Source organism: Urocampus carinirostris, chromosome 5 (genome assembly GCF_059441175.1).
Source record: "Urocampus carinirostris isolate Australia breed hairy pipefish chromosome 5, RoL_Ucar_1.0, whole genome shotgun sequence".
Lineage (NCBI taxonomy): Eukaryota > Metazoa > Chordata > Actinopteri > Syngnathiformes > Syngnathidae > Urocampus > Urocampus carinirostris.
In genome coordinates this window covers 10,223,670-10,249,372 of record NC_142353.1, presented here as the reverse complement: position 1 = coordinate 10,249,372, position 25,703 = coordinate 10,223,670, and the positions used below count along the sequence as shown (strand labels likewise).

Below are 25,703 nucleotides of genomic sequence, written 5' to 3'. Positions count from 1 at the left end.
TTTTTGTATGTATGAGAAAAGGATGGGATTTAAAACGTTTTCTTCGTCCCACTCCTTTTCAGACATTATGCAATGCATTGAAGTTATATTTACAATTATTCACAGGGAATGTAACTGCCTGGAATAAATAAGTGGAATAAAAATGAAATGAACGTTTGGACCTAGACAACCAGTTGCTATAGCATAATATATTTAATGCAAAATGAGAAAATAAAATCCTCCCTCCCTCCTTTTCCCAACCCACCAACGCCGAACGCATGCATGCACGTAGCAAAAACTAAGTAACAAAATACAGTCAAGAGTTAATGTAAATTTTACTTTTATCTTGAAAATTTACGTCGTAAATTATTGTCAGCGGAAGTCTAAAATATGACCAGTACATGGCGCCATCGTAGTTAACACAGCGTAGAAGAAGAAAAAGCAGGAAAAGCAAGACGCGAGATGAACCCTTTCGTCACGTGACAACTCAGCCACGCTTTTTCCAGCACGTTGGCCACTGTGAGTTTTTTTGTCTTTATTGTGCGTGTCTGGGTCACCTTGATGTTTTATCTCGGGACATTTAGACTGAACAGGTAGCACGCGGCTTAGCTTTTGCTCGCGATGGCGAGGCTCTGCTTCTGGTACACCGTGATGGGGTATAGCTTGGAACTTTCATCAACAGTGAAAACTTATCTTTAAAATCATTATATTATGAATCCAAAAATATGCACTGCGAAAATGACATTGTTTGACCGTAGTTGCTGTCTTCCTAGTTAAAACATAGCCATGGTGTCTATAAGCAGTACGGGTGGGTGGATCGATTCAAATATTTGTACTAAGCAAGTACTTTCATCGTATCGATACTATTTTCCTGGGATCAACGCTTCACTCCACCAATAATTCCCTCAAATCACCGCTTCATCATATAGATGTGGTGGCCATTCACTCACCCACCCTGCGCACGCTCTAATTGTATGCATGAATGTGTGACTGACGAGTACACTATTTGCAACTCTCCCTACCTGGCCTGCTGCTGCATCCTGCCTGCCACGCTAAGGGGTAGGGCCAAATCTCTGCGTCCTCCTCTACCAGGGAAATAGGAACATCATTATTCAGACTGTTTTTAACTACAGAAAAGGACAATCCCTGGGTTAATTTATGGTGTTTTGCTTCTCGGGTCAAATCCCTGAATCTTGTGCTCATCAATTTTTATGAGTGGTTCATGATCTATGAGTTTAAAGCCCCTAGAATCTGTCAGATTCAGAAAATGATTTGCTAGCTCAGAGTGCAGAGCATAGAGCATGATTTAACACAATTTCATTGCATGATATATATTTTTCTGTCCACATGATAGCATATTTAAGGAAATCAACTTGAAGACTCTACGTTGTGTGTAAAACATTTCCCTGCATGCCTTCTCTGCATTATGGAGTTTCGTTTAATCATCCCATGTATGGTGGACTGCTACTGTGGCAACAACATCGGAAAGCAAAAAGCTACAACCAAAATGTAAACATGGTACTGTTCCTAAACAAAACCTTCTGAATCCAGTGACACTATGGCAATGAAGCCAATGGAAGATAATTGACACTATATTTGCATTGGTTGGTTGGATTCCTTAATCACTAGTGTTTCTAGGGGCACTATTTACTGTGGTGTTACTTGGACAAGCACAGCCTGGTGGTGCCCATCCCATACATATGTTTCCACCCGGTCTTGAACCAAGGACCTTTCGTATGTTAGGCGAATGTGCACACTGCACTATGGAAACACAATATTGACTTTGTTTTCAAAATATTTTGCAATGAAAGGTATTTTAGTTCTCCCAGATGGCATTTATTTCTACAATGATCATGACATTACAAAGGAAAAAGTATCGGATCAGTATCAATCAATACTACAATCAATGTATTTACTTGGATTGAATGGATAAAAAAAGTTCCCAGTATCGCCCACCCCTTATAAGCAGATGCCACCAACTTCTGGTGAAAGTGATCACCCCTTAAACTCAATTTCTAGTTTCTGTTGATCCAGGTAAAATGATCGGGATGACGTCATCGGAAGATCAGCTGTGCATCAACATATCTTCCGATCCACCCTCAACTTCGCCGGTGAGTGATATGCACGCACACAATAATATAATAATATATTCCGTTTTTATTATTCTGATTAGCTGGTATACTGTTGGATGTGCTTACGCACCAAACAGCTGTTTAGAGTCCTCAGCTTTCTTCGAGTCCTTGGAGGATGTGCTTGAGAGGGCCGTCGGGTTTCGTGAGGCCATGGAAGGCGATTTCCGAACGGCTTCGGGTAAATTCTGGTCAACCATCTGGCGTCGTAGGGGGCGAAAGCGGTGTGCCACCAACACTGTTTATAGTGGTGAGGTGGTGCTTCTGACCTTGACCCGGGAGGTTTTCAAGCGGTGGGCAGAATACTTAGAAGCCCTCCTCAATTCCACCAACAGAGCCTGAAGCAGAGCCTGGGGACTCTAGAGTTGGCTTTCTAGGGTTGAAGTCTCTGAGGTGGTCAAAAAGCCGCTCGGAGGTAAGGCCCAAGGGGCTGACAAGATCTGCCCGATGTTCATTAGGGCTCTGGATGTTATTGTGTGCCATAGTTGACACGCCTCTACAAAATCACATGGACATCGGGGACAGTACCTCTGCAATGGCAGACTTGGGTGGTTGTCCCCCTTTTTTAAGAATGGGGACCGGAGAGTGTGTGTCAACTTCAGGGGAATCACACTTCTCAGCCTCCCTGGTAAGATCTGTTCGGGTTTACTGGAGGGGAGCGTCCGTCAGGTAGTCGGATCTCGGTTTCAAGTGATTTTCGTCCATGTTGTGGACCAGCTCTAGACACTCTGCAGGGTCCTCAAGGGTGCATGGGAGTTTGCCTATGCGGTCTACATTTTTGTTGTTGACTTGGAGAAGGCATTCGACCATGTTCCTCTGGGAGACCTGCGGGGCGTGTTTTGGGAGTGTGGAGTAGCGCACAGACTTTTCAGGGCTGTGTGATCCATGTATGCCCGGTGCCAGAGCTATGTCCGCATTGCTGGCACTAAGTCAGATTCGTTTCCAGTGGGATTTGTACTCTGCCAAGGCTGCACTTTGTCACTGATTCTGTTCAAGAGTATAGCCGCTGCTCTGCCGCATTGAGAGGAGCCCGATGAGGTTGCTCGGGCATCTGATAAGGCTGCCTCCTGGACGCCTCCCTAGGGAGGTGTTCCAGGCATGTCCGACTGGCAGGGGGCCCCGGGGACAACCCAGGACTCGCTGGAGAGACTACGTGTCTTGGCTGGCCTGCGAACGACCGGATAAGCAGAAGAAAAATGGATGGATAGATAAGTGAATGCTGTGGTCTGCCTCTCAGGAGGTTAGCAAAACCAAGAGGAAGTTCCCTTGGCGACAGCGGCACGCCAAGAAGTCCGGGTTGCAGCAAGATTCTTCGCCTCCGCCACGCAAGCAGGTATGCTGTTCGGGTGTTGATTTCCCCTTCCTGATTTCTGTGGGTTTTTTTTTTTTCGTATTTATCACTGACCAATGTTCAGATTATCAAACCAATTTTAGGATCACACGGAGACACAAGGAAATGCAAATGTAGTTTTGGAAGGTTGATTCCATGTATTAAGGCACAAAAAAAAAACAACTATGTGATAAAGCAATTGCCCCCTGAACCCAATGGCAAGTTGGGCCTCCTTTGGGAGCGATAAAAGAAACCAAACATTTATAATTAGTCTTTTTAAAAGATGTGAAGGAATGTTGGCCCATTCTTCAAAATTGTTTCAAACAATCCATATTTGAGGGTTTTCTAGTATGAACTGCTCGTTTAAGGTCACACCAAAGCATCTCAATTGGATTTAAATCCGGACTTTGACTTGGCCAGTCGATGTCCCTCACTTTGTTTTTGCTTTTGAGCCATTCAGAGGTGTGTTTTGGGTCATTGTCTGCTGCATAATCCTGAGAGTGCTTGAGTTTGAGGGCACGAACTGATAGCCGGACATTCTTCAGGATCTTCTAGTAAACACCAGAATTCATTATTCCGTCAACCACAGTTAATTCTCCTGGTCTGGGGCGCTTTGCCTTAGATTAATTAGTTGAAGGTAACCATCACGCTGCCACCACCATGTTTTACCGTTTACATCATGTTCTTTTTGTCAAATGCTGTGTCATAATTAAGCCATATGTAACGGGCTGCACACGTTCCAAAACGTTTTTTTTTTTTTTTTTTTTTTTCTTTAGTTTACAGAATGTTTTTTCAAAAGTCTTGGTGATTATCAAGATGCTTTTTGGTAAATATGAGACCTATTCTTCTGGAATTTCTTTGGATTGTGGCAAGTCAATTGTGTCTGAGTTTTTGTAGCCTACTTCTCTTTGTTAAAAGTTTCAATTTAAGTAAACTCATGTTTAGTCTCAAAGGGCTGCACAGACCACAGATTATTGCAAACCACAGACTATTATTACACCATCCCGTGACATTATGCCCATTTTTTAAGCCTTTTAATAATACGAGTTAAAAAAAACATTGCATTTCATTTGATAAATATCTTAATGAATTAAACAGATATATAAGGAGGCAATGCAAATGCAGAAGAAAATACTTGAATGTTGGCACAGTGAAATTATATATATATTTTTATGGGCAGGGACGCCTAGTGGCACTTAAAGAACATATTTTTAGAAACAGTTTTTTAAAACTATTGGTTAAGCGGGTCATAATAAAAACCCTATAGGCCCTGGGTTTTAATTTGCCCACTCAAGTCAAGTCACGTTTATTTGTGACGCCCTTAATAACAAAATATCAAAGGACTGCACAGGTTACCATTACACCATCCCCTGTCTGAAAACTAACACCTCCCCTGCCCTTTAAGAATATTCTTTTGATAACTGTTGGAAATGAATTATGTTCCATCCTTATTTATAGTTTGGCATTTGTGGGTTGGTTACATTCCTACAGTGGTCCTTGTTTGCCCTTTTCTTTTGCTTCTATAATTTTTTACATTTTCATGATACTAACTTAAGCCACTGCAGTAAAGTGTTCCATCTCTCTTTTGCTTGATTGCTTGCTTTTTTCATTTATAGTGAGAATGCAATTAAAAAAAAAAAAACATTATTAAACCAACTAAAAAAAAATTGGGCTAATTTTTAAGATTTGTATTTTTCTTGAAACTTATCTTAAGTTATTTCTCGATTCAACACACGCAACAAACGCACAGAAATCAGGAAGGAGGCAAATGCTTTTTCATGGCATTGTATGTCCAAATTGTGTCTTTTGCCATGCTGGAAGCTGATTACGGATGTTTGCCAGCAGGCGCGAAGCACAGGTAGCTGTGCCGCGGTAGGCGCTTCACGCGTCCTGACGTCCTCGCTCTTCAAACACAACCCGGACATCCCACAAGTTCACCAGTAGGTTGTCGGCAACATTGCCACTCCTGAAAGAATAATGACACTTGCATATATTTTATTTTGGTGAAAAAAAGAAATTCAATTTTTTATGTACTTTTTTAAACTATATATTTTAAAATTAACCAAGTGTATATTTTGAACCACCGCACTGCAAATTGTACTGCTCAAATTGGGGTTAGATAGAGAAATGCAACAATTAGAATTAAATATCTACCAAAAGGATGACACATGATTTCATTATGATAAAAACTTTGGTTAAATTATGATTTAAAAAAAAATAATGCACTATTCTAACATTTATTTTTCTTTTGTGTCTTAAAAAGATTGTAAGAATTTTTTTTTTTTTTTTTTAACCATTACAGACCGCAAAGCTCTGAAGCCGCGAACGTCGAACCGCGAAGTAGCGAGGTCCCACTGTAATCCCAATCATAAAACTCTGGTTTAGCAGAGAAAAAAATCTGGCTTGGCTAACACTCAGCTTTTAGCTAGGTTTAGATCGCGGGTATCCAACTTTCTTCAAACTGAGAGCTACTTTTTGTTGCAACTAGCGCAAAGGGCGCCCAGTTTGGTATAAAATTCTAAAATGGCAACTTAGCTAGATGGCTTGCTAAAAAGGTTGCTTCATAGTTAGCTAGAAATTTATACAGGTGAAAAACTAAAAGGGTCCTAGATAGCTGGATAAAACATTAAAAGCCAAATAGCTCGATAGCTAGCTTAAAAGGAGGCCAAATTGAGCTCGATAACCAGCAAAAAGTGTCAAATGTTAGCGAGATGGCGTGCAAATAATGTGAATATAGCTCGATTGAGAGCTAAATAGCTAAAAAGGTTGGAAGATGGATACCTACAAACCAAAAAAGGTAGCCAACTAGCAAAAAAAACTGCGCAATTTTTGCTCGTTTGCTTTACATAACCCATAAATGGTAATTTTGTTATTTGTATTTCCTGTAAAATAAATCAATAAATAGATGAATAAATAATGAAGCCCGTTAGCTTGGAATTTGTAATTTGAATTTCCAAAGAAACTTATTATGTTATTGATATGTTTTGCTATGTTATTACCAGATAGATTATTAAAAACTCAGCCAAGCACAAAAAAAATTTTTTAATTTGAAAATCACAATAAACCAGCACTGGAGAGCTATCTTTGGGACAGGGCACATCAACTGTTCCTAACCACATTGGAGACCACTGGTTTAGCTTAATCAAATCTAGTAGCTATAAGAAAGCCTATTTTAAGACTCGCGTCAAGTAAGGTCAATTAGTTGAAAGTAAACCATGCTGATCCTCTATTGTGTTAAGATGGTGATGATGACGAAATGCGGTTTTTCACGTTTACATTGTGACCTGTACATTTTTGCCCGAAGCTGAAGCTTTTCCTCGACCTTCTTAACAATTAAATCATTAATATAACCTTCCAATGCTTAGTTCAGGCCCTTTGGTGATTTTGAGAGGAAATGTGATCTTTGTGGACCCAAAAGGCATCAGTTGCCTCCTGCCAAATGTGTCCTATTGTGACACTTTCTGTAGAGGGGGCGGGCCTTAGCCATAGGTCAATTGGATATCCATAATGGTGGTATCTGTATCTAGTTACTGAATGTAACAGTAGATATCTGTGTCAGCCAAAATTGTGTTGCCAGGCTGCTACAAGCTGTGGTGTCAGACATTGAAATAAAACAAAGATGAGCATCTGCCAAGCCACCAAGGAGAAAATCATACTTAAACACGTATTTTGTTATCTTCCCTTTTTTATTTACATTTTTTCTGGTTAAGGCACAAAGTCCGTCCGCTGACCGAAGAGGTTTTCACTTCCGAATCCTTCTCGGATTTGAACCTTCATCCTCACCTGGTAGTACACTCTCATTTAAGTCTTTAATCCATAAACTGTAAATACTCTGCTTGTGCGGACAATTTTTCAATTTTATTATTTTTCAGTGTTACTGCTGATGCCATTGCACTCTTTTCAGACGTTCATACAATTTGGCGCAGTCTATAACCACTACCTTGGAAATATTGCATACCTTTATTATTCCTATTTTTATTGTTCACGTCTTTAATGAGCAGTTTATCCTAGAGTCTCATGTCCAAATATGTTGTACACTATCATCAATGACAATAACGACAAGTTTTATTCTAAAAAAAGCTGTTTTGATTTCCTAGGTGGCAACTTTAGAGGACGTGTTGAAGGTTTCCGCACTAACTAGGTGAGTTCTAGTGTGCAGTGATGGGAATCTGCGCTTTTCCTGAGATTCGGCTCTTTTAGCTTAGCTCACTTAAAAGTGCTGGCTATTTCCCTCCTGAGCGGCTTTTCATTTTTTTAACCCAGGGGTCAGGAACCTTTTTGACCCAAAGAGACATAACGGCAAACATATTTAGGGTTTGGTTTTGAGAGCCACCCCATATACTTTAAGATATCTTCCAACATAACTGCCAAACCCGCTCTCCAGACAAAGGCTAATTCTTTCGCACATTTTGATTTCACTATGTGACATTTGATGATTCAAATTTCATCTTTTGTGTAATGGAACACAATTAAGGGGTAAGACAGTGACTTTTTGCAACTTTAAAAATAAGCTCCACCCTAGGCTGCACAGACCACAGATTATCACATAGAACTTGCAGAAGTTGCAGTTGCTCAATGCGAGCATGTAGCTTACACTGAAAGAAGTATTTTGTCTTACTTTTCCATAATGAAAATAAGGACCATTTATTCAACAGCAACTTTTTTTTTTGTAGATCTATATTCGTTATTTTGTTACAGTCAAAACTCTCAGTCGCTAATAACTTCATCTCAAGGTGAGTTTGCATGTCCGTTTAAGTTCCTCCCAAAGACAAAACTAGCACAAAATTGCACTTTTTTGAAAAATTGAAAATCGCATCGAAATTGCAATACAGTTGCGAAAAATCACATTTGAGTTTTTTTTTTTCCAAAATTATGCAGCCCTAAAAGGCCTTTAAAAAGTGCCTCTTTTTGAGGGATTGATATGGCCTTTTCTGACAGTGCACTTTGGAGCCATCAATATCAAACAAATGAGTGATTTATTGCTTTATAATTTCAATTTTATTTTTTTCATTCTTCGGATTACACTCTCTAGACACTTAGACGACACTGCTCATATTGACCAATCATGTGCCTCTTCAATAGGAAAAAAAACGCAATGGGGTAAGTGTCTCAAAAGGGAGGCGTCTCTTTATTCCTGTCGTATACCCTAAAGAGCTGGCTAATACGATCATTAAGTTCTCAAACGACACCTCACTACAGCCACCCAAGTGATGCGTTTTTTTTTTTTTTTAAAGTATTTATTTATTTATTTATTTTTTACCAGTGTTCAGAAGCAAAGCATCCCATCGCTCCTCTCAGGAAGAGACGTCATCGTACGGTCCCAGACTGGCTCAGGTGATGGTTTGTACCAGGGATGCACCAATATGGGTTTTTCAGGGCTTATACCGATTATGGTATTAAGAGGAGACAGAGAGCCGATATTAATGTGCTGTAAAAGCTTAAATATTGACAGAATTCTTAATAATTAATAAAGCAAAGAATACTTGTTATAATATAAATAAAACTTTGCTATCTCCCTTACACCTTTTACAATTAAATTTCAACACAACTAACATAAATATTGTTTCTCTTAAACCAAAAACTACCAGTGCAGGAAATTAAATAAGGCTAAGCGGCAACTAGTATAAAGGCACATACAAATTTCAATGGTTTCCTGAAACATTAAATAAATGTCAATATCATAACAACTGACATGATTATTCTTTCACTTAAACCAAAAACTTACCATGAAGAAAATAAAATTAGGCTTAGCAGCAACTCTTATTAAGGTAAAAAAAAATGTTGAATAGCTCCCTGATTTTCTTTTTAATAATCGGCCCGCCCAATGATCAGTCGACCTCTAGTTTAAACGTGTGTGTCGTACACTACCTCGCTAACATTTGCGGTCATGCCAGGTAAAACGTTGGCCTATGCTGTCCCGCTGGTGCAAAGCCTGCAGGGCCTCCAGACAAAAGTCAAGCGCTCGGACGGCCCCCTAGCGCTGGTGCTTGTGCCTACCAGGGAGGTGAGTTGCCACTAGTGTGAACCATTGTTAGCGCTCACCACTGATTCCATGTTCCGTGCTGTTATGTTGTGTGCGCCGCAGCTGGCCCAGCAGACCTATAACACCTTCCAAAAGCTCCTTAAGGTAAGCACGCCCACTCGTTCTTACGTCTAATGCACACTGCATCTGGTACAAATCCGCAAAACAACCATGTACAGCGCATTTGTTGCCTTTGCCGCGCATAACCAGAATTGTGCACTGAGGGGAGGGGGGAGGTCACAAGATCATGGAGTGATGGCACAAATTTTAAAATTATTTCAATTAAACAAAGACAAGCTATCTGATATGCTTGGGTTAACATTTTTTAAAAATTGTGTCAAAAGAAGTAGATGAAAAGGATCAAAGACTGATGTTGCCCTTTTGTTCGGAAACTGTAGGTTTCTGTCATGCAGAGAATATATCTACACCTCTTATGTGACTACTCTGTTGTAGGATACCCTGTCAAGTTGTACTTGATTAGAATATTAATGAATCACAGTATATGGTTCATTGTCATGATAAAAATAAGGAGATGCAATTAAGCAATACATTTTTTTTTCTCTGCAAATGTCACAAGTCAGTGTATGGGTAAAACGCAGAAGCAGCCTTTCTTCTGTTTCGATACCAAAATCAATGCACCAATCCTTGTGCCTGCGTAACAAAACCCAATAATGTGCCTAAGTCTTAATAAAAATATCTACTGACAAAAATCGGGATTCACTTAATGAAAACAGATTCTTTGTTACTAAAAAATACCTATGTTAGGATTGTATTAATGTGAGTTCTGTGTTTGAATTGGGGCTGTAGCAAAAGGTTGAGTTAAATTTTGTTGCTGTCCCTTTAAAAAGAGCGTAGCTTGCGCTACACTGGGCTCCAACACAAGAAACCCGAGAGAGAAGAAATCAAGAGAAGGAGAAAGGCAGCTAATAGTTTAATGTAATATTTATTCTACTCATTTTACAGCAATGAAAAAGTTTGTCATTTTTTTATCCTACTGAACCTTAATAAAGGAAAATATATTTCTTCCCCAATAATTTCAATGAAACATTTTTGGAAAAGCGCCAGAGAGCCATTCGGCGGCCCTGAAGAGACGGCCCTAGGGGTAATCACTAGGAGTAGCTGAGGGTTGAAGAGTTATAACATTATTTACCAAAGTTCCAGTAAGTATAATGAGGATGTTGAAGCGTGACAGTTTGTGAGTGAATTTGTTTGTGTGGATGGTTTGATGCTTTGTGGGTGTGTATGGTACCTAGTAGTAAAAAATGTACGTGCAGAAATGTTATTTTCTAACTTGCGGAACAGCCAACATTTCATCGCATTCAACTCGATTCAGAATATGTCGCTCGAGTTCTTTCTCAAACACACAGTATCCTGTAGTTGTAGTTAACAATATTTACATTCGAATCACAACACACGGTGAGTATTAAATAGGGGGGAAAGCAAGGTTTTTAATTTAATTATCATTTGGAGGGACAACTCTCCGCTCTTAACATCCATGAGTACTTCCGCAAACATGAGTGCTTTGGGCATGACATCACGTATCCCGTTCTGCGCATGCGTGACAGTTTTGGCATTCAAAAAAGAATATCAAGTCGCTTACATGTCGGATTTAGTTGGAAATGTAGACAATCTCACAAAAACATTGTATTTCACCCAAAAATTTGAATTGAGCATTAAGCTCTGCAGTGTGAACCTAGCCTTAGTCGTCACTGTGAAAAGCTGGCAAAAACTGAGCTTTTTTTTCTTCTGTTACCTGGCAGCCTTTTATTTGGATCGTTCCTGGAGTGCTGATGGGTGGGGAGAAGAGGAAGTCCGAGAAGGCCAGGTTCAAACGGGATCACATTATTTTTATGTATACCCCAGCAGACCTCATTCTTTCCAGTCTTTGTTTACGATGTGTATCTTCTTTTGTTAGATTGCGCAAGGGCATCAATATCCTGGTGTCCACTCCAGGACGCCTGGTGGATCACATCAAGAACACCCTCAGCATCAGTTTCAGCGCTGTACGCTGGCTGATCCTGGATGAGGCAGACCGGTACGTAACAAACCGCAATCAAAGCCAACATCCAAGGTATTCCAGTCCATTTTATAGCTGTTACCTGCTTGTTTTTTGTGTGCAGCACGCTGGATTTGGGCTTTGAAAAAGACCTCTCTGCCATCTTGAACTCTCTGAACTCTGTTGGCCCGCAGAGGCAAAATGTGCTCTTGTCCGCAACACTCACACATGGTGAGTGATAAGCGTTTTTAATTGCAATTACAATTACAATCCAGTTCATCAACCACAATGTTATAATTAATTCAAAGTCAACAACTTCAAGAACATTGAAAACTGAAATAAAAGGTCTGACAAAAAAACTGATCTTATTTCTTATGACAAAGTATTATAAGAAAAGAGCAATCGCATAATCGAAGTCAAGTCAGGCAAGGAGTCTCAAAGGGTTGCACAGACAATTGCAAACTACAGACTATTATTACACCATCTGATCTAAAACCTACATGGGGCAAGTAAAAACTCAAAAACCTCAGCATACTCATTGTAAGAAAATCAATATATAACTTAATATAAACTCAATAATAAATGTAAAATTACAATTTCTCATCACACCATCTGATTAAACATTATCATACACAAAATTAGACTAAAACAATTTCGTTATATGGATATCTTTGTTTTGTCCTTTTTTTACTTGTACAGAGTTTAGAACTCAGCATCGGCCGATGTTATCAACCCAGATTTATTCATATTACAGATGCTCACTTACTTACAACCATTTGACTTCCAAAAAAATGGTAGATGCGGAAAAAAAATCAGATATCGAAAAATACTTGGACATTACTCAAGTTAAATTTTGTATTGTGGCCACCTTTTTCCGAGTACAGGACAGTACTGTAGTGCTTCTCTCCTCCGCTACCGGCATGTGGCTCTGTAAGAGGTCACCCAGCATCCACCCAAAAGAAGAAATGGGATTCCTCTTCCTAGTTCGTGTGTAAACATTCTATACTGTATCTCCAGCGCGCTTTGACATTTTTTTTTGTTTAATATCTCGTGCATCCATTCAATATGGTAGGTGTAAAGAAGATGCGAGCTGTTTCATTTTAAATGAAAGTGGAATATGGAAGCTTGATGCTGTTGAGAAAATGGTCGTATCGCTTTTTTTCGGCCACTTTTTACCACGGAGGAGGAAGTCACCCAACTCTTGAAGCTCATTTTCCAAATTCAAGTTAAACTTAACTGTATCTGTATAGAGCATATTGTTTTATGAAATGTTTATTTTTTTAGCAAAAAACATTACAGGTTACTTATACAATGCCTTATACATACTTATATAAACCTTAAACATGCAAAATATAGCACTGAAGCAACTTACGAACAAATTCAACTTACGAACCATCGTCCGAAACCTCGTTCGTAAATAGGGCAGCGACTGTATTATGTTCTTGAGTTTCTGACAAGGTTATAACTGTGAGAAGAAATATCAAAGGAGTGAGAATTTTTAGGTACCTCGTGATTCATGGGGTACAATTATGAAACCATTATTGAGCCTTTTTTGTATATGTTTTCCATCACTAAGATTAAAACTTCTGGTTTGTTATAAATTGCTTTGTAATAAAGCAACTTTGTTTACAACCAGAATAGACGTGGCACTCCAGGAGAAACATGTCATAAAAAACCTAAAAGGAGACAACTGGGGGAAAATAAGAATATCTGGATCGATTCCCCTTGTGAATTACGCTGTTGTACCATTAATTGATAAAGAACAAAAATATTGTAGCCCACAAAGCTTGAAAAGTACAGGAATAAACTGCTGCCAATTCTATATGAATTTAAAAATGTTGTTTGGATGTTTGGTAAATATTTACAAGGTAGTAATTTTAGTAAGTAAATTGTATGTGTATTATAAAAAAGTGCAAAGAAAATGGTGCAAGAACATTAGCAATGATATATTTCCAAAATAAAGAAAATAAAAAATAGGGATTAAATTGTTTCTATACATAGAAGAGACATGTTTTTCCCTATTTTTTTATCCTTATTTACGGTCGTGATGGCCCTGGGGAAGAAATTGTCCCAAAGCCTTTTAGCCTTTGTTTTTCCAGGGTGAGAGAAGTCCTTTTATTGTCTTTTAAACTGGGCAAGAGCAGCCCATGATTTTCTGGGCTGTTCTGAGAAATTTGTGTTAGGTTCTTCTGTCTGCTACCTTCAATGTGGCGCCAGCCGATCAATGAGCGGTTACATGGGGTATGATTTTTTTTGTGTGTGTGTGTGTTTGTCTGTTTTAGGTGTGGCCCGTCTGGCTGAAATTTGTTTGAAGGATCCAGTCAGCGTCCAGCCTTGTGAGATCGCACAGCCAGACCAAACTTTTGCCCCGGCCCACTCAGATGGCTCAGAAAGCTTCACTCTCCCACCGAGCCTGCGCCACCTAGTGTTGCTGGTTCCCAGCAAAGTGCGACTGGTCTGTCTGGCCACCTTCCTCCTGCACTTCTGCCAGGTAAGACGTCCGAGAAAGAGCCTCCTTTCCCCCCTTATGGATTTTCCTATATGCCAGGTTGAGAAGGCGATGGTGTTTGTGTCGTGTTGTGAAGAAGCTGAATTCCTGCAGCGGCTGCTAGGGTGCGTGCTGGCACCCCAGCTCAGCTTCCTGCGTCTTCACGGCAAAATGCGTCAGGAGGTGAGGTGTGCGCCGGTGAATCGTTCATTACAATTTGATATCCGTCACCTGCAAAGATATTGCGTAGCATGCCAGTTTATTTTGATTATTAGACCTCAGTTTTTCAATATTTTGACAATTATGCACTGTTTACTTGTCACTATAGGCCAGTGCTCTTAATTACGGTATTTTTCAGGCTCGTTTGGGTTGCGAATTATACGCCGTTGAGACTCATGTCTGAAATTATTGACACATTTTTACTGGGTAAAAGTTTCACATATTTACACTAAACCGCAAGAGGCCGCTCCAGGCCTGTGTTGATAATTTCCAAATTGCGGGTCTTGTGCTGTAGTTCGTCTACTCCTGATGTAAACGGTGCATAATTGTCAAACTAATGAACAACAGAGGGATAAAATAGTCAAAAAAAATCGAACTAGCATCTTATGCAGTGTCGTTTGTAGGTGTCAAATATTAAAAACAGATTTCTTAATGATCAAAAACCCCAAAAATATTTGAATTCATTTCCACTAGAATTCGGTGCTAGTTGTTTTGTTATACCTCGTTTTTGTATGTTATTATTTTTATATCATTGTCACTTGTTCCAGGAGCGCTCTGAGGTGTTCCACACATTCTCGTCCTCCGACCGTGGAGTTTTGCTATGCACGGTCAGTACCACTTGACACAATGGCCAGCGATTGCTGCACTTGCTCACTTAACGACTTTGATGATGATTCAGGATGTGGCTGCCCGGGGTCTGCACCTGCCGCAGGTCACGTGGGTAATACAGGTGAGGCGTGTTTCTTAGCAAATGTGACCTAAACTCAGTTGACACACCTTTTTGTGTGCAGTACACGCCTCCACGTAGTGTGACAGAGTACGTGCACCGGGCGGGACGCACAGCGCGAATTGGCTTCGCGGGCAGCAACCTCCTCTTTCTTACGCCTGCAGAGTCTGAATTTGTCGGGGAGATGGCCCGTGCTAACATCAGGTGGGGCTGCAGCATTTTTAATGGCATCCTTGAAATTGCTTTAATTTTAATGTTGTGTTTTCAAGGATTGAATAGTCCTTGAATTTGGGGTAAAGTGCTTGTAAATGCTTAAAATTGTTGCCATGTTTCACACCAAGTCTGCTTAAAAATGACACTGCTCTCTGGTGCTTTCACTCCGCCATTGCATTTCTTCTTTTGAATAATGCCAGCTGATTTAGTGTGTATGTCATTGTCCAGTGAAGTGTCATCGCCCCCTAAGTGTCACTACACTTAAACAGGGTACTATGAAATGTGTACTATCACAAGGATTATGTATCAATTATGGACCATGCAAAATATTAGGGTAGCATTTCTCAGTAATACATTGAAATGGTAAGAACTTTTTTGAACATTACAGCAAATTAATACTTAATACTTTGATAATAAATACCAATACATGTGTAGAAACCCAAAATTTAAATCTCACATTGACCCTGTCCATTTTTGTGTGTGTCCCGTTACAGTGCATAGCAGTAACGGGGGGAAAGTAATAGGGGGAACATTGTATGCTTAAGTCAGCCGTTACTACTAATGTGATTAAAAAGCTTGTACACCATTATTACTGTGAAAGAGTTTTAGCATGTTTATTAACAATGATTACTGGGAACAACATATTTTAGAGGTTTCAATAAAAAAAATCCACTAATACCTAAAATTGTTATTATATTAGGACTATTATTATTAAGGCAATGCAGAAATGATGAAAATTGAATTTGTGACATAAATCCAATCAATGATTGAGCATTCTAGTGTACTTTTACTACAATGAGTTATTCAAAAATAATGTGTCCTGCATACATATTACTGTGCCTTATGGCAGGGCGTAAATCTTCAATTTCCAACCACTGATTGTAAAAAAGCAGTTGCAATGACGATCAATTTAGTTAAGTTTCAGGTTGTTTTTATTTGACATATTTACATGATCAAAATGTGGACATAGATGAATCAATTTATATTCGTTTACATCACGATTGCAATTCATTCAAGAATTGGAAATATTCCTGATCGCTTTAATCTGCTTTCAGCCTGGAAGAAATGAAGCTTACTGATGTCCTTTCCCATCTGATGAAGAATGACACCTACAAGGGACGGGGCAAGTACCACAGCCAGGTACTGTGCACAAACACAGTCAGGTTTGGGGACAAAAACCAAGACTTATTTTTTGAATGTGTGACTGTCAGACGAGTCGAAGGGCTCTGGAGCAGGAAGTGCGGGAGCGTGCTACGGTCCTTCAGACACTTTTTGAGAATTTTGTCCACGCAGACGCCACCATGCTGCACACTGCCAAAAAAGGTGAGAAGCCCTGCCTATGTCCTTGTCACTTGACTCTTAAGATGGGGCCTAAAAAAATGTAGCCTGACCCAGGCCCATGAGTATTAAAGCCAGTTTACTTGATTTGCAGGAAAGAGCCCCAACCAAACCCCAAATTTAATATTTTATTTATATTACTGGTGTTCTCTAGTTAGGCTTTCTATACAAATGCAAGAGACATGAAACACCAATAAATAACTCTATAAGTAAAAATAGAAGTAACATTGTATAAAAAAGAATGAAAAATTAGAAGCTACGATAACCCTGATAGAGTACGCAGAAAAAGCCTATGAAATGAGAACACCAGTACTAAAAAGATTAAATAATCAAATGTAAATAGTAAAGAACCTGGATCACAGTAGCTAGGTGGACCTTGGGAAAAATAGAATTGGAGATGCAATTCTGTAGCCCATTTGATCAATTTCGAGTTACAAGAAAGACCCTCCTAAAAGGCTATGCATCTGTGTGGTTGGCAAAGACTTAAAGCGGAGAGATATTTTAAAAAAACATGTATTTTTCTGTATTCAATACATTTGTTTTAGTATCCACACATTGTTTTAGTATACGTTTTTATTAACATTTTGAATTCCCAAAAAATTAAGGCAGAAAGTGAAAATAGTGTAAACAATGCAATCTAAAATCCCTTGAGTAAAAAAATAAAATATTTCTACTACAACTGTTACAGAACACAAAGTTGTCGTTTGTTCTTACAATTCTTTGACAAGATATCCATTTCTTTTTATTTCCTGATATATTTTGTCACATAATATTAACATTTTTGGGGGCTTATTTAGTCGGTTGTAAGATACAGAACTGTACTTAATCACATTTTTTTAGTGGAAGTACAATGTTGGCTACAAGATTCACTTGATATCATTGGAAATTATTTGAATGAAACACAAACTTTTTATTCTTTTTTCTGTGTTTTTTTTTCTACTTTTTTTTTTTCATTCCTTTAAAAAAAAATCTCATTGTGTTTATTTTTTCCGAGCTGTTGCTTTTTTCTATTTGTTCTCTATTAACTTTTTTTCCTACATTTCTTTCTTTTCTTTTTTTCTGGCTTTTTAAAAAAAATTCCTTCTTTTTTTTCTCTTCCTTTTGTTTCTTTTTTTCTCAGCTTTTTACTACTTGTTCATTTTGTTATTTTTTTCCCCCCTTCCTTTAAGTCATTTTGTGCATAATTTTACTTAATAGTTGGTCATGTTGGGATTAAAGAAGCAAAAATAACCTCAAGAGCCGTTTAGGACCCAAAAGAGCTGGTTCCTTTTAGTGAGCCGAGCCGAAGAAGCCGGTTCTCGACATACTCTACTAACTTTACTCAACTTCGTTCGACTTCAAAATACCGCATTTAGGACACAACGTCAGGGGAACCTGTGTATTTTTACCTTCATGCACTGTAACTTTGACTTAAGTCGCTTCTTAATAAGTAATTTTGAGCCCTCATTTTTGTGCGCTGGCTAGATTTTCTTGTGCGCTGAGAATGTGCGAGCAGTGTGCAATAACGCATGCGCGCAGCTTAGAGGGAACACCGCATAGGCCCGACCTCAACCAAAATTCGGGTCGGGCTTCGGCTTATAGGGATACCCAAATTCCAAAGCATGCAAAATACGAGACAGTACATGTTTTCTGCATAATATCTCTAAATACAGTATGACCTCTGTATATTCCAATTATTTTCCGAGATGATGCATTTTGAAGACAGCCTGTCTTGTCTGTGACTTCCTGATCTATGACGTCGTCATAGGAACACTGGCACCCTCGCACGGCAGTCACCATATTGGTTTACGTCTTTATTAGTCAGAGTGTTTTGAGCCAAGTTTTGGTATTTTTTGTGGAGAATGCCTAGGCGTTGTGTCCAAGGTATGTGCAGCAATGGTACAACAAATGGCAAGCTGCCAAAATGGGGTGAACTGGAAACAATTACACACAGAAAGCTAGTTCGGGCTAACCCAGTTTGGACACGGCAGGCTAGCCTGCTGCTAAATAGGGCTAACCGGGACCGATTGGTGGAAATGCGTGAGGCTTGTCGACCAAAAACATGCAGTAAGCATCCAGTCCACCCGGGGAACCAACAAAGAAATACAGATGCGGCAACAGACGCGGACCTAGCCAGTAATATACCAATGGACAAGGTAGGTTGGCCGACTTCTAACGGGGCTAACCTAGACCAAACAAAACTGGAAACCTTTGGCCGCCCCAACACTGCCGGGGACACAACTAGGAACACAAAGGAAAGCCACAATTCCCTACCTAAACAATGGCAAAGGCAAAAAAGGAACGCACACTGTAACCACAGCAGGTAAACCTACCTCGCGCAGCTTTTGGACATCAAAGCACACAACTCAGATAAGACTGTTATAGGTTTCCAGCGAAACGGTAAGCAAAGTTCCAATATCTCGAAGCAGAAATGAGTGGTGTGTAATCACTGTTCACTACAATTGCGGTGGGTGTGGTTATATCAATGAGAGGCGCCATTGTAAGAGTCTTGTCTTTGTTCGGTTACGTCACAGCTGTTGAGGTAATGACACAAATCTGTGGGACTAAATTTCTCGAGTCCCCTTGCGTTTGAAATAATTTCCATGATTGTGGGGAGGAACACTCCATGTTCTGTGCCTAATGTAAAACAATGGTCTTTTATTAAGATCTTACCTCTTGTTTTTCATGTACAGCGCTGAGCTCGTTCCTGAGATCGTACGCTAGCTACCCGGCACACCTCAAGCACATTTTCCACATCCGCGCCCTCCATCTCGGACACGCCGCAAAGGGTTTTGGGCTGAGGGACGCCCCACGACACCTCTCTGGCCATGCCGTGCCACGTAATGCTGCAGACAGGTGAATCCACGCCAACAAAGAATAAGAGCAAGGACACGTGTTGCACATAGGAATTTTGAGAGAAAAAAATGGTCTATTACAAAGGTCATATAAATGGAGAGCCAAATAAAGAAATGTTGGCACAAGCCAAGGTTATTTAATTTTTTTTTTTGAATCATGCATATGGCCTAAAGCAGTTTCTCAACTGGTGAATCATGACCCAAAAGTGGGTGGTAAACCCGTTTTCCTAAACCTTTGCCTTGTTAAAATAATGCTTAGGAGAAAAAAAAGCAAATGAGGGTAAATTATACTCTTAAACAGTAGATGGTGTTAATGCCCTTCAAATGGTAATTTCAGACCAAAGAAAAAGACTAGTAAAGTTTATTTGCACATGTTGAGCATGGCCAAACAAAGATACAGCTGTGAATATATGGTTGGATATAATTTTTTCAAAATAGCTCATTTATAATTAAAAGGGACTGTGTTAACTGTTTGACTACTTGATCAAAGCTCTGCTGACTGAGAGAAAGCCAGAGATGCATTATCTGTCAACCCAGTATGAACTTCTGCGGAAAACATGTAAGATTGATGTAACCAATGGGGTCAAGACGCCCATATTGTCCCCAAAAAAGTGAAGCACAGAAATTGACGGTGGCACAAATTCTTCTCAGTGAAATGAAGAACGCAGAGCAGGTGTCTGCTCACTATACATTATAAAAGCTTGTAAAAACGCGATGATATGAACCGGCCAATCGCCACTGGAGAACTCAAATCAAGGGGTGCTGGCGAATAGGCATGAATCTAGGCTGTCTGTAAACAGTCAGTGAGTTATTGAAAGCGGTGCTGTCCATGGGAAGCACTCGGTTTTTTTGTTTGGTTTTTCACTTAAAAAAACAATCAGCTTTAATCTTGGCTTCCTGAAACGTTCCTCAATAGTGTGGGAAACATCTGTTTTCTTTTTATCCTTTTATCCTATCTTTTTGGTTTTTTTTTTTCCGGATCTTTTTTAATCGTTGTTTTTTTCCCGCAAAGGAGCAAACCAGTGATAACTGAAGTGCGATGTAGTGAGCGGTCTATGTATTTCACATTATTACTATCTATTGATTTATTAATCGGTTCTAAGGTGGGAATTGCAAAGTGAAATTGACATATAGCGGGGGATAGAAACCTATGCCACTTGTTGCCCCTCAGGTCGAGCCAGAAGCAGAAAAAAAGCAACAAGGCCGAGAAAGGACCAGCTGACGAGTTTTCCTCCGGGCTCCCTGTTGTGGCCAAGAAAAAGGGCTGGAGGAAAAGACTGTGGGTGGAGAACGAAGCGGCATCCCTCCACTGAAACCAGCAAGAAGCTTCAAGGGTCCTAAGGGGAGGCTCAGACGAGCAGAACTACCGTATTTTCACACCCAAAAGTTTCTGATTCAATTCGAAATGTGAGCCGCGCCCTATCACACAGCGGGCTTTTTTGGCGGATGTTACAGAGGACTAGTGTGGGATTCCCCGCGAAATTTTGAAATGTGGGCGTCGCTGCCAAAATGTTTGAATAGTGGGCGTCGCCTCTATCATATACTAACGAGCAAATGAAAAGGGCTGGATGGACGAAGGCATGATGAAAAGGGACGTTTATGTCAGAAGACCAGGTGTTATGTTTTGTTTTTTTTCATGCCGCGACGTCGCTCTTGATTTGTGACTTCATGCGTGGCCATGTGACAGCCAATATGAGAAGAAATATTGAGGCAAATGAACTCAGTTCCTGCTATCATCCCGGAGATGATGAAGGAGCTTCAACTGCTAGACTTTGGTGTCAACCAGTGTTGTGCTGAAAATTGTCCCCCCCTGGCTAGAGTGTGTACACATCACTTGCGCAATGTCACAAACCATAAAACCTCTTAATATCTCACTTTTTAGGAATGTAATAGCGAAAATGTCACAAAAATAATTAGTCTCGCATTTGTTGTGAATGCAATAGAACAGTAATGCACATTTGTGCAAGTAGCATGTTTATTTTGCCTTTTCTTCCCAATATCACTAGTATAGAAAATGGTATATGCTCTACCATAAAGCTTGATCACGCTGAAATTAACTGTCTATCAACAGATAAAACAGGAGACGAGCGTTTCTGATTTCTTGTCATCAAACGAGACTCAACACATGATTAAGTTGTATTCTACTTGAATAAACGGATGGGGGAGGGCCACACGGCACGGAAAGTGATTTGGAAAAATGAAGCTTTGGCGCAGCTTTTAATGTCCGAGACGTAGGATGAAGAGTTGGAGGGCTTTATGTAAAAATGTGAATACCAAACTGTTTGGTATTTTTTTTGTTTTACAATTCAGTTGTATTCTGATTTTTTATTTTATGATAAATACTTAACTAACCGCAATCAAACTCTGTTTTGTTCCTGGTACTTTTTCCCTTTGATACGCTCACTTGTGGTATTAAAGGCGGTCGCGTGAGACCTCTAATAGGCCAGTGAGCTATATATGCCGTCAAAAAAAATAAGAACCAAGGGGAGTGCGCCCTTTAAAACAGTACGCCTAATGGGTGTGAAAATATGGTACACGGATCGCCTGGAAAGCTTCAAAATCCAAATATGTGAGGCTCCAAACTAATGGCAGCTCCACACATTGAGAAGGAGGAGCAAAATGATCAACAAGAACCTAGTTTGTTTGCCTAGTTAACTCTTTGTCTCTCCCACAATTTTGGAAATGGAAATCTTTGCAGCATTTTTATAATAAAAAAGGATTATTCTAAATTTTGAGCAAATTTATGTTTTCATTGAATACATCTGAAAGCTTGTAGAAAATGTGAAATATTTATAATTGGGATTAGATGGATCGAATTCTGGACAGCCACCTGTATTTTAAAATATTTTTCTTATTTTGGCCATGTGTTAGGACTGTACTTTTTTAATGACAAGAAATGACCGACCAGATTTTTAATTCTTTTAATACCAGTAAAGGGGTGAAAAATATTTTAAAATGTATGAATTATAATTTTCATTCATTGTATTCATGAAGTATATATTTTGTTCTTTTGGGATGCGTTAATTTAGAGACTGCTTGTCTCCAATTTTGCATTTTTTAACTACAATAAATGGCTCACCATATATTTTTTTTTACACTTTTGAACTTGTGAAATGTCTCATCTCATTAGCCGTACCGCTTATCCTCATTAGGGTCGCGGAGGGGCTGGAGCCCATCCCAGCCATCTCCAGGCAGTGGGCAGGGGACACCCTGAACTGGTTGCACACGAGAACTGACAACTCACTCGCTCATTCACACCTAGGGACAATTTGGACCGGCCAATTCACCTGAAATGCATGTTTTTGGAACGTGGGAGGAAACCGGAGTGCCCGGAGGAAACCCACGCAAGCACGAGGAGAACATACAAACTCCGCACAGGAAGTCTGGAGCTGGATTTGAACCCATGACAGGTTCCCATGACATGAACTGTGCTGCACAAGCGCTAACCACTGCGCTGCCGTGCTGCCCCTTGTGAAATGTAATATATATAAAATGTTACTTTTTTTTTTTTTTACGCTTTGCATACACGTTACCGAACCACGTGACTACACCATGACGGACGATAGTAGCCCGTTGGAAACTGGATGATGACAACAACAAAAAACTATAATATTGGCAATAACTAGTCAAAGGAATATTGTGCAGCTGTCGGATGAGGTGGCTCATCTTGTCGGAAAGCACAAAAAGCGCCATTTAGAGAGACTGGGAAGAGCTAGCAACGCTAGCTAGTGAGCGATATAGTCCCTCCCAGAGATATTCACACATCTAAACAAATAGTCCACTCTGCCTGACTTCAGTCGTCTCTCATTTTATCCATTGATGATTTGGCCGTCCATTTCGGCGTAATACGCTTTATGGTAGAGCTCAAAAGTTTTCAGTACATGTGATATTAATGTTTATAGTAGTTCGCCTTCGTCGTCCAGTGGCGCCATTTTCACATCAGTTTCTTTTGGTTTCACCTATTCATTTGTTGTCTATGTTATGTATTATTTTAACATGCTTAAGTGTATGTGTGATTGATGTTATTAATGTATGCTGTTAAGCGATGTTGACACGTTTTGGGGTGTTATGTTTAGAACATTGGGTGTTTAGTTTTGTTTACTTTTTATGAATCAAAGGCTTTACTTTTGTTTTGTCAAAAATGTGTTTCTTGTGGTTTCACAAGGAATTAAAAGTAAACGTCCCAGCCGCATTTTGACTCTGCGGTGGTTTTCCTCCACACCACCAGAAGCATTGAAGACTTTCAATTTTCACGAGCAACTATCTTTAGGGTTTACGGAGAATGGGCTGGGAAAAAATCCAGTGAGTGGCAGTTCAATAGCTGGAAATGAGTTGTTGATGTTAGAGGTCAGAGGAGAATGGCCAGAGTAGACTAAAGAGCATCTCTGAACGTCGAAATTTGAGGCAGATGGGTACAGCAGCAGAAGATCCTGCCGGGTGCCACTCCTTTCATCTAAGAACTGGAAACCGGCGACAATTTGATCAAGATTGAAAACATATCACATGGTCTGATGAGTCTCGATTTCTGCTGCAACAGTAGTAGGGACAAAATTTGGATTCAATAACATGAACGCATGGATCCATCCTGTCTTGTATCAACGGTTCAGGCTGGTGGTGTAATGGTGTGGGGAATATTTTCTTTGCACTCTTTTGGCCCCTAGTTACCAATTGAGCATCGTTGCAATGCCACAGCCTAGCTGAGTATTGCTGCTGGCCATGTCCATCCCTTTATGGCCACAATGTTCCCAACTTCCGAGGCCCACTTTCAGCAGGATAATGTGCCATCTCATGAAGCTGAAATCATCTCAGACTGCTTTCTTGAACGTGACAATGAGTTCACCCCACTCGAATGGCCTCCACAGTCCCCAGATCTCAATCCAATGGAGCATCTTTGGGATGTGGTGGAACGGGAGATTTGCGTCAGGGATGTGCAGCCGACAAATCTGCGCCAACTGTGTGATGCCATCATGTCAATACGGACCAAACTCTCTGAAGAATGTTTCTAGCCCCTTGTTGAATCCATGCCACGAAGAATTGAGGCAGTTCTGAAGGGAGTCCAACCCGTTGCCTGCATGGTGTACCTACTAATAAAGTGGCCGGTGAATATATATACTGGACTGTCTCAGAAAATTAGAATATTGTGATAAAGTTCTTTATTTTCTGTAATGCAATTAAAAAAACAAAAATGTCATACATTCTGGATTCATTACACATCAACTGAACTATTTCAAGCCTTTTATTATTTGAATATTGCTGATTTTGGCTTACAGCTGAAAAAAACTCAAAAATCCTATCTCAAAATATTAGAATACTTCCTCAGACCAAGTAAAAAAATAATTTTATAACAGCAAAACTAAATCAAACATTTGAAAATGTCCATTGATGCACTCAGTACTTGGTTGGGAATCCTTTTGCACGGATTACTGCATCAATCCGGCGTGGCATGGAGGCAATCAGCCTGTGGCATTGCTGAGGTGTTATTGATGCCCAGGATGCTTCGATAGCGGCCTTCAGCTCATTTGCATTTGTAGGTCTGGTGTCTTTCATCTTCTTCTTAACTATACCCCACAAATTCTCGATGGGGTTCAGGTCAGGGGAATTAGCAGGCCAATCAAGGACAGTGATGCCATGGTCAGTGCACCAGTTACTGGTGGTTTTGGCACTGTGGGCAGGTGTCAGATCATGCTGGAAAATAAAATCCTCATCTCCATAGAGCTTTTCAGCAGATGGAAGCATGTAGTGCTCTAAAATCTCTTGGTACACAGTTGCATTTACTCTGGACTTGATGAAACACAGTGGACCAACACCAGCAGCTGACATGGCTCCCCAAACCATTGCTGACTGTGGGAACTTCACACTGGATTTCAAGCAACTTGGATTTTGCTCCTCTCCAGCCTTTCTCCAGACTCTGGCGCCTTGACTCCCAAATGAAATTCAAAACTTGCTTTCGTCTGAAAAGAGGACTTTGGACCACTCTGCAACTGTCCAGTGCTTCTTCTCCATAGCCCAAGTCAGACGCTTCTTCCGTTGTCTTGAGTTCAGAAGTGGCTTGACCATGGGAATACGGCTATTGTAGCCCATTTCCCGGACACGTCTGTGAACTGTGGCTTTTGATACCTGGACTCCAGCTTCAGCCCACTGTCTTTGAAGCTCCCCCAAATTCTGGAAGCGGCTCTTCGTCACAATTTTGTTAAGGCTGCGGTCATCTCTCTTGGTTGTGCAGCGTTTCCGGCCACATTTTTCCCTTCCAACAGACTTTTTGTGGATATGCTTTGAAACTGCACTCTGTGAACAGCCTGCTCTTTGAGAATTTTCCTTGGGTGTCTTACCCTCCTGATGGAGGGTATCAATGATGGTCCTCTGGACAGCAGTCTTCCCCATACTTGTGATTTAGTTTACTGAACCAAGCTGAGTGTTTTTAAGGTTTA

General features: G+C 40.1%; 1 protein-coding gene across 4 annotated transcripts; it reads left to right on the top strand.

Annotated features, from left to right (window-relative positions):
- The first annotated feature begins 383 nt into the window (after positions 1 to 383).
- ddx31 (DEAD (Asp-Glu-Ala-Asp) box polypeptide 31) lies at positions 384 to 23,467 on the top strand. Of its 4 annotated transcripts, XM_088335654.1 has the most exons (21): positions 540 to 1,038; positions 2,014 to 2,090; positions 3,346 to 3,441; positions 5,281 to 5,378; positions 7,149 to 7,224; positions 7,536 to 7,579; positions 8,702 to 8,772; positions 9,333 to 9,442; positions 9,524 to 9,565; positions 11,221 to 11,285; positions 11,376 to 11,495; positions 11,581 to 11,687; positions 13,739 to 13,947; positions 14,005 to 14,127; positions 14,712 to 14,771; positions 14,843 to 14,893; positions 14,955 to 15,094; positions 16,159 to 16,243; positions 16,315 to 16,426; positions 19,114 to 19,276; positions 20,447 to 23,467. In XM_088335654.1, exons 1-21 carry the CDS (start codon positions 909 to 911, stop codon positions 20,586 to 20,588), a joined length of 2,121 nt encoding a protein of 706 aa, XP_088191780.1. In that variant the 5' UTR covers positions 540 to 908; the 3' UTR covers positions 20,589 to 23,467. The 4 variants fall into 4 exon arrangements, with proteins under 4 accessions (XP_088191781.1, XP_088191778.1, XP_088191779.1 ...); XM_088335655.1 differs by lacking the exon at positions 540 to 1,038 and adding an exon at positions 384 to 498 and having other exon boundaries at positions 13,739 to 14,127; XM_088335652.1 differs by having other exon boundaries at positions 537 to 1,038; positions 13,739 to 14,127.
- Positions 23,468 to 25,703: the final 2,236 nt, after the last annotated feature.

Excerpts from the sequence above, each read along its gene's own strand:
- ddx31 (XM_088335652.1), top strand. The coding sequence starts at position 909 with ATGTGGTGGCCATTCACTCACCCACCCTGCGCACGCTCTAATTGTATG. Across the intron at positions 14,772-14,842 it reads GTGGAGTTTTGCTATGCACG|GATGTGGCTGCCCGGGGTCT; the intron begins GTCAGTACCACT and ends ATGATGATTCAG. Across the intron at positions 16,427-19,113 it reads GCTGCACACTGCCAAAAAAG|CGCTGAGCTCGTTCCTGAGA; the intron begins GTGAGAAGCCCT and ends TTTCATGTACAG.